Source organism: Lathamus discolor, chromosome 4 (assembly GCF_037157495.1).
Source record: "Lathamus discolor isolate bLatDis1 chromosome 4, bLatDis1.hap1, whole genome shotgun sequence".
In the NCBI taxonomy this organism is placed as follows: Eukaryota; Metazoa; Chordata; class Aves; order Psittaciformes; family Psittacidae; genus Lathamus; species Lathamus discolor.
The window spans coordinates 47537411-47546686 of record NC_088887.1 but is presented as its reverse complement, the minus strand read 5'-3'; the positions used below and the strand labels follow the sequence as shown (position 1 = coordinate 47546686).

At 43.0% G+C, this 9276-nt stretch overlaps 1 protein-coding gene across 1 annotated transcript in view; it reads left to right on the top strand.

Annotated features, from left to right (window-relative positions):
- Positions 1-254: 254 nt before the first annotated feature.
- Positions 255-9276, top strand: part of BEND2 (BEN domain containing 2) — a 33645-nt gene continuing 24623 nt past the window's right edge. The window contains exons 1-3 of the mRNA XM_065677137.1: positions 255-656; positions 4534-4591; positions 8274-8420. Coding sequence (XP_065533209.1) covers positions 255-656; positions 4534-4591; positions 8274-8420 — 607 coding nt within the window. The remainder of the gene's footprint in view (positions 657-4533; positions 4592-8273; positions 8421-9276) is intronic.

The window sequence follows — 9276 nt, the reverse complement described above, 5'->3', positions numbered from 1 at the left end:
TTTGCAGCCCTCTGCAATTGGATTTCTCTCATCACAAGTGGCTTGCGAAGAACCCAAACCGGACCTCTTGGCGTGGTAACATAAACGGACATTACTGTATGTTGAAACCTGGACCCACAGAGGGCACACACATGAGGCTCTGCAGTTTGAGAATCGCGAAGGGCACAATTAAGCTACCCACGGACGTGCCCTGCCACAGAGACTCGGAGAGCAGCTCGCCAGTTCTCCATCCTCCTAAGGACGGGGAAGCCTGAATGAAACTGAGCTCCCTGCCCCCATTCAGGCCTGGGCAGGCACGGAGCGTGGCAGCGCCACGGAAACCACAGCCGCGCAGAGAAAGCCGGGGAACTGTTCGTAAGGGCACAACCGGCCCCGGCATCGCACCTCCGGCGCTGCGGAGGAGGCGGCGGCGCGGAAGGGCGGGCGGCACCGCCTCCGCCCCCAAGGCTCCCGTTCGCCAGGCGCGCCCCCGTGCCCAGCGCGCAGCCGCACTGGTTCAAAACAGTTTGTCGCTCACGTCGGAGAAGCTGCTTCCGTTTCCAACACCGCATTCCGGCCACACCTGCCTGTGCCGGAGCGCCGGCTCGCTCCGCTGCCCTGCCCGCTTTCAGGAGGACGCCGTGCTCTGCCGACCCAGCAAGCTATGTCCGCCGACGGTAAGGCTGCCGGCCGGCCGGCCGCCCGCCGCGCCACCGAGGGAAGGCAGACGAGAGGCGGCACGCACAGAGCTCCCTCATCCTTCGCAGCCGCCGCAGCGCTCGCTGCCTAGCCGGCCGAGCCACGCCCACCGCGCCCGCCGCTATTCGCCGGTTCCGGCGCGGTGCACCGTCGCCATTGGCTATCGCTGCTGCCCGTTACCGCCGCGTCGTGGCGGCGGCTGCGGCGGCGGCTGGGCAGGCTGTGCGGGGTGGGAGCAGCGGGACCCGCCGCGGTTAACGGTTTCCGCGCGCGGCAGGGAGGGCCGTCGCGGGCGAGAGCCGTTGTTGTCGCCCCTCTGGGCGTGCCCCAACGGCTGCGGGTTTTCCCCTCCCTAGGAACGCGTATTGCCGAGGAGCCTCCGCAGCGAAGCCGGGGGCTGAGGGGCGGCCGTGCGTGGCTGTGCCGCGGGGCAGCTGGAAGCGGGAGTCCCGCGGGGAAATTACTGTCCGGGCGAAATAACGAGGCCCTGCCACAGTTTGATTGTCGCGCGGTGTAGGGCCCGAGGGTGACAGCGGCAGTTGAGTGGTGCGCGGTGGGGGAAGCACTCCCGTTCCGTAGTCTTCAGATGGTGAGTGTAGAGCTAAAACGCTGTGGAGACTTGGCTGTGGAGCAGCGGTGTCTTCGGCCCTGGCAGGTCCTTGGATGCTGCAGTTACTTTGCTACAAAACCTGAGTACCAGCAGAGATGAGTAGTGCGCCTAAAGTGTGATGCCTGACACAGTGATCTTTCCAGTCAAAGACATAATGCATAATGCAGCTTCTGTATCTTAGAGTTTAACTTAACTTTGGTTCAAACCAGGTATTTCTGTCAGGTGCGTGCTCCACCCTGCCCTTCCAAGGAGTAACGTTTATACAGCCTCACATCAGTTTAAGCTGATTTAGCTTGTTGCTGTCACAGGACTCTGCCCTCAGCAGGCTCCACTTGTTTCTTGCTCAGATGCGTGATTTCCTTGTGTGATTTCATGATTCAAGGAGCTTTTATGGCTAAAAAAAGTTTTATTTTTGTTGTGGTTAGGTTTCTGCCAGTTCACTGGGCAACAGTACACGTGCAGCATGAAGTAAAAGAGTAGGATTAAGATGTAGTAGGGTAGGAGCATAGCAATGCTGATATACTCCAGACTAAGCAAATGTACGGGGTAATGCATTGGGTGTTTGTTCCTTTTCCTTTGTCCTATTTTTTTTTGGTCTCCTGATTGGCTTTGTCTGTAAGTAATCTTCAGAAATATTAAGACTGTTCTAAATTCCTCAACATCAGAAAAGATGTGCCGTTAATAGTATTCCTCAGTCAAAAGGTGCAATATGAGTTCAAATCTTATTGAACAGAGACCTCTTTCTGATGCTTGTTTTACCTCGAGTTTTGATATTATTAGCATTTTAGTAATCCAGATGAGACATAATGCCACAGGAAATCTGGTTTCATTACTCTGCTCCTCACCATAGTAATTGGTTTGCATTTGCTCAATAATATGATCCCATTGTCTTAATCTGTTGCAGACTCCAGTCATGCAAATTCTGACTACAGTATTCTAAATTAACTATTGTTCCAGTGTTTACCGGCTGTTGATAGGCATTTTATCTCTGGCAGAGTATTCTGGTGTCTCTGACCTGCGACAACATATCTAGATTAATGATGAAATTATCAGAAACATGCTAAATTCAAGGATGCAACTTGAGGTAGATGGTACCAATTTTTTCTGAGTACAGTACTTGAGCATCATTATGAAATCTAGTTTGTCTTACATATAGCTTCCATGACTGTTGCACCTGGGAGTATTGAGATCATATTTACAGAAATACGTGTCTAACTGAACTCTTAGAAAATAAAGAAAAAACACTGTATTTCTTTGGAAAGTTTGACTTAGTCTTTGTGGTTTGGCTAGCAGCCCCCAGGACCTCTGCAGTAGAGGTCGGGATAGGATTTAGTTCTACTTAGTGGTTTCAGCTCTCTCATCCACCTGCCTTTAACATTCCATACCTCACGGTTACCTACATTTCTGTTTCTGCAAAAAGCAAGAGCATTCATTGGGTAACGTCTGACTCAGTATGAGTCCTTCCTTATCCCTCAGGCATATGTTGTGTATTTAATTAGTAACATACTTGGGGAAAGACATGTCTGTCAGTTTCTCTTCAGACCTCAGCTGTTGCATTAGAATCCATTGTATTTCTTCACTCATAGGTTTGATTATCGTAGTATGCAGAGATGTGCTTAAAAAAAAAAAAGTTCAGTCTGCAGTGAGACTGAGATAATATGCAAATGATTACTTGAAGATGGGATGGGATGATACTAGCCCTGAAAAGGCATCATGACACTGATATCTCCGTGCTCTCTCTTTTATTAGTTCTTTTTTTGTGTATGCTAGCATAAGTGTCTGGCCATAAATAAAGCAGGATCTAGCTGTGGTCCAAGTTAATGCTAGCCAGGTTGCCTTTTGTAACTTAGTTTGAAACCAGGTTAGTTAGTTCCTTGATGGTTTTTTTTTATGTGGTTGGGTAGGGTTGCTTTGCTTTGTTAGCTTCGGTATGTAATCTGTAGTTGCTACAGAGGGGTTTTTTGGCATTTATTTTTGTTTTCTTTTTAACTCTGAAAGACTTCATGTTTGGCACTTTGTTTTTGTGAGGGTTTTGGTTTCAGTTTGCTTGTTTCTGCTATTTCTGGATGTTTAATATCAACATCTTTCCATCTCTAAATTATTTCGGTGGCCTGTCCATGCATCTCTGAGTTTTATGTATGTTTCAGTCTGGTTCTGTTTGTCTCTCATTCTTATGTTTTGCATTTTTCTTCTGTTTTAGCTCTTTTCACCAATACCTATACTACTATACCATTCGGGGAAAGGTGATCGAGCAGCAATAAAAAGATAAACATTCGTTTGGTTGCTGGAGTAGGTTGATCAAATGAAAGGGTTTCAAAAGAAGAGAAAATTTTTAAGTCATAATTACTTTTACATATATTTCTCCATTGGTTATTGGAAATAAAATCTTTATGATGCTTGGGTTTCCTTTGGTGCATAAAAGCAGCATAATATAGTAATATAACTTCTGATTCAGGGTTAGACACACAGTTGGATGTTTCTGCATGTAAATCATTATGAAAGCTGAGCTCAAGTTGCTTGAAAGCTCAGTAAGTGCTTTTAACTTCCTACAAATACCTGCTGTGTGATGATTTAGTGTAGAAAGAAGCAAATAAGAATTGCTGGTGAAAGAATTCTAAATGGTGAACATAACGGCTTTTAAGTTAAAAAGAGCACCTCCCATCTTGGTTTTCTAATTTGGTCATTTCATAGTACTGCTCTGTCTCCATCTATTTTTCTGTGTAATGCATTTTTCTGTATGTGCATTTATCTATTTTATGGATGTACAATACATCCTACTGTCTTACTGAAAATCATAAGTTGTAGTCTATGCCATACAATCCAGAGCATGCATTGACTCTGAGAGAGCAGTTAGTTTGGTGAAGTTTTCTGATTTTAGATGATTGTCAGTTCAGTTTTCAATCAGAAATTAAGCATTCTCTTACACTGATAAATTGTTCCAATGACTTGATAAGCCAGCCTACTTAGTAAGTTTTACTTACTAAATGTGTAATTCACTTCATGGTAGAAGCCTTATTTGAAATATATAAACCCAAAATATTTTCTTAATCACACTTCTTTAATTTATAATTTCCTGTCAAGACTAACTGGAAGCACCTAAATATCTATGTCATTATATTTTTTGTCTCAGTGGAGTTAATGCAATGGAATTACTAACTTAGCACCAGAAATGCAGTTACATCTTCATTCAAGTCTCATGTGAAAAATAATCTTGATGGCTTAATTTTTTTTATTTTTTTTTTCAGGACCACAAATTAATCACAGAATCTGGCAGTTTGTGCTTTCTACCTGAAAGACAGATAGGTATTTAATATTGTTTGGTGCTATATATGATATTGCTTCATATTGTTAATGCTTCTGAGAAGCAAGAGAAATACTCAGAATTGCTTATAGGACTATGTTGCAGTTTCTTTGTAAGTGAATAGCTGGAATTATTTTATTCTTTTGTCATAAGTTTCTGAAGGTGTGTGAAGATTGCAATTGAATGAACAAAGTTGTCCTCACATGTAAGAATTACTTCAGTTGTGACATGAAGTATTGCTTCACCTTGCCTGAATAAGATATGTGAAGGACTATGACATGATAACTACTTCTGTTGTCAAGGCTTTCTAAACAAAATACTTTTGAGCAGACCATTTTTATTTTATTTTATTTTTTTAATGAATCTAACCAGTCTACAATAAAGACATTTACATTTGTTGACTGACTTCAGAGGCAAGGCAGATAGAATACATCAGGAAAAGAACTAAGTGCTTAGTATAAAGCAGGTGGGTCTGTGTTCCTTGGAGCAGATTTCCTTACTGTTGAAGTCACCAGTCATGTTGATAAACCTTCATGGAAATGGGTCATGTATTCTAATCTCAAAACTTCCTGACTGTGTAGAAGTGCCATTCTAAAGAAGGAATAATTTTCTTTCCCTGCATGAAAGCAGCCATGTTGAGCAATGGGTGATGGAGGATAAAAGCTCTTGGGATGAGGAAGATTGTGGGCACCATCTTAGAGGAGAGACTAGTGCATGCTGCTGCACTGCCCCTACATCATTGTAGAAATGTGTTCTAATTAATTGCCTATGTTTTGGAAGTGAGGCATTTTCTGTATCTTCTGTTTCATGTGTTTATCCTCCTGCTGAGAGCTGCTCTAGCTACAGATTTTGGTGACTTTCTGCTCAGAGTCCACTGTACTATTGATACTCTGATACTGAAACTTATTTAAGGGAGGGTGGGGGAGGGTGTGGAAGACTGAGCTTTGCTTACAGTATCAACTAGCTGTAGAAACTGTCCTGATTTCTGATCATATTAGCCTTCCTCTAGTCCAGATGGAGCTGCTTTGTCTTTGCTACGTGCTGGTTCCGCAGAATTTACCCTCTTTGTACCTGTTGCTCTGTCTGCTGTAGATTTGAGTGGCATAGTTGTTGGTCAGCTAGGCTTGATTTGCCTGCCTTATTTCCTGTGGGCCAAAGAGAGGCATGAGATTTGTGGTGTAGATCATGAATATACAGGAATATTCTGTGCATTGTAAGGCTGCACAGGTAATGTACAATTTCACAGGATACTTGAGGGTGGAAGGGACCACTCGAGGTCATCTAGTCTGACCTTCCTGGTCAGGCAGGGTCACCTAGAGCACATTTTTCAGGACTGTTTCTCTTGAATTATTTCCAGGGAAGGAGACTCCACAGCCTCCCTGGGCAGTGTATTCTAATGCTCAGTCACTGTCACAGTAACAAAGTTGTTCCTCATGTTCAGGTGTAACTTCCTGTATTTTGCGTTATGCCCATTGCCTCATGGCCTGTTGGCTGGCGTGACTGAGAAAGAGTGTGCCCATCCTCCTGACAGCCTCCCTTCCAATACTTATACACATTCATCAGATTCCAGCCTTGAGTCTTCTCTTCTATAGGCTGAAGTGACCCAGGTCCCTCAACCTTTCCTCATATGAGAGATGCTCCAGACCCTTAATCAGTCTGGTAGCCCTTTGCTGGACTTGCTCCAGGAGCTTTATATCTCTCTTGTATTGGGGAGCCCAGGACTGGACACAGCGTTCCAGGTGAGGTCTCACCAGGTCTGAGTAAAGAGGGAGGATTACCTACCTCAGCCTGCTGGCAGTGTTCTTCCTAATGTAGCCCAGGATACCATTGCCCTTCTTGGCCACAAGGGCACATTGCTGCTGACCCATGGACAACCTGTCCACCAGGACCCCAGGTCCTTGTCTACAGAGCTACTTTCCAGCAGGTCAGCACCCATCCTGTCCTGGTGACTGGGGTTATTCCTCCCCAGGTGCAGGAGCCTCCACCTGCCTTTGTTGAATTTCAGAAGGTTCCCCTCTGCCCATCACTCCAGCCTGTCTAGATCCTCCTGAATAACAGCACAGCACTCGTCCGAGTTTTGTATTGTCAGCAAACTTGTGCCGCTTTCTGTCGTTAGGGATAGAAAGATGATTGCAGGGCAGCAGCGGCCCAGCTGTAAGTAAGGCATTTGCCAAGGCTATACAGTACCCTGTTTGGGAAATTGCCAGAGAGGATTCTGTTCTTGCCTGCTTCATTACAGTTGCACTTTTCCTAACTCTGTTAACTTCCTTCCAGAGTAGGCAGAATACTAGACAAATGTCAACAAAAAAGTTTGTGCCTGTGAGGCAGTTAAATAATTCAACACGTACAAATAGTTCATGTTAGCCTGCATTGAACTTCAGTCAGTGAACATCACTGAAGTGCTAAAAGCTGCACCTAAATTAAGTTCATGAGTAGTCCTCTTGTTTACTTCTATACAGCTAATTAAAACGGGCCAAGAACTGTTCTCTGGGCCTAAGCAGTGTTTGCCAGCTCGCAGTCCTAACAGCTAAACTGCTTTTTGCAGGGCAGCTATGCCCCAACTAGGTTTTTTTGCTTCATTTACTAGTGTAAACATAGCTACTGACTGCATGGCAATTGATTGATGTTTCTGAACAGACCCTCAATTTGGTTAAGTCTTTTGTAATCTGGTGACAGCCAAATCCAAATCCTGCTGAATTGTTTCTTCTGCATTAGATGGGAGTGATGGCCAAAAGGAAGACTTTTATGACCTATGGATTTCAGCTTCTTTCCCACCTCTTGGTCTTTTAAGAAATTGGAACAGAAGAACGGATCAGCATTTGACATGAATTGTTTGTGTAAGAGTAAAGATCCAGACTGCTATTATAGTCATGCAGCCCTGATTCATTCCTGGAGCTTAGTCCATGCTGTGCCCTGAACAGGGTAGAGATCCTGTGGAAAAATAACTTGTCCATATAGTTAGTGTGTCATTATGCATGTGTGCTGGCTGAATTTACATTTTATTTCCTAACTTCAGTGGTTCACAGTGTTGTTCCTTCCATTAATTTGTTTAATCAAGAATAAATTCCACTTCCTGCCCTACCCTCCCAAAACCACCAGATCTAGCACTAATAGCTATAATACAGTTATTCTGAAACCAGGGTTTTTTTTCTTGATATAATATGTTTAATTGAAAAAAAAATTGGTACTCGAGATTTGCCAGTGTTTCTGCACAGCATCTTACTGGGAGCTGATGTTTGGTTTGATCTGAATACCAATTCTGCAGTTAGGATTTGTAGAATTTGTTTCAAGTGCATTAAACACTTCTTGTTTATGGAAGTAAAATTTCATATCCAAATTAATGTTTTGTTATATGCTTGAGTGTAAATGGTGAAGTTCTTAGAAGTTTTCGGTACTGGTTTATAACTATTTCTGTTGAAGCTGGATGCTGTAGGGAGAGTTGAGTACTGAATAATTTCATGGATCCTGCCAGCTAAGTAACAGCAAGCTGTTTCCCTTCTAGTGTGTGTTGAAACCTCAATGCCTGTGTTTAAAAGTGTCTGCATTTAGATGCAAAAGTGAAACTGGGTTAAAATTAGCCGGTGGTACAATTTAGATAACGCTAGACCAGATACAAGCGCTAGTCACCTGATACGCAGAGGGATGTCTAGGCTTACCTGTTTCTCCTTCTACATATGCTGATAGATTATGTACCTGTGAATGCTGAAGATGATATGGAAGCAGTGGTTACTGACAATGAAGAAAATGGGCTGTCCACACAAAGCTGTGTGTCAATGGAACAAAACTCTGAAGTAAACAGTGGTGTTAACCATGTGGCTCAACTTGCCTGTGGTAATTATTGTTCATTTTTATTGTAATTAATAGTTAATAGCTAGTTTTAATGCTGTATTGACAGTGCTGCTGTCCTGAATGCTTTCTGCGTTACCCTTATGGTTAAAATGTGTTTTATTAGAAAGCTACCTTATAGAAACTGATTGGCAATGCATTTAAAAAGAGGGACCTTTTTAGTTACTACTTTAGAGGTCTTTATTAATAGTGAACCCATAGAAATATTACATTTTTACATTTTTTATTTAATTATAAAGAAGTATACCTAGGAATGAATTAGCAAGCAAATTGGAAAATAAATGCCATGGAAAAACCTAACCCAGAAAATGAGGTTTTTAGGTAAAGTGGCCTGTGCAGTTCAGTGGAGCACTGGGGGTATTGATGTGCAGTGATAGTAAGATGATTGTTTAAGGTGATAAATTACTAGCTGTAAGTAGCTTTTGGTGTTTGTCTTTAATTCACTGTATTTATTTTAACATGCAAGATCAAAGTCTCTCAGAAACCTTACCCAATTCTCTGTTGGCCCAGATAAAAATTAATCATAGCTGTTATGAGCATTTAGTAAGTCCAGTAGCAGTAAGTAAGCTTGCAAGAAAAATGACTGTAACTGAGTGATGGCCCTTATTGGCCAGTTGATTTTATAGAGAATCTCATCAGTATTCCTCTTCAGCAGAGTCAAGTTACATTTCCGCTTCCTAGTGTTGTTAGGTGCTCTTGAGAACTTTTAATCTTTTTTGGTCTTCTACTTGACAGTAGAGTATATTATAATTTTTTGTACATTTATGTCTGGAAACATATTTGGGGGAGGAGGATGGTTTGGATGGCTTACTTTGGGGTATGAGTCTGTTTAAAAAAATAA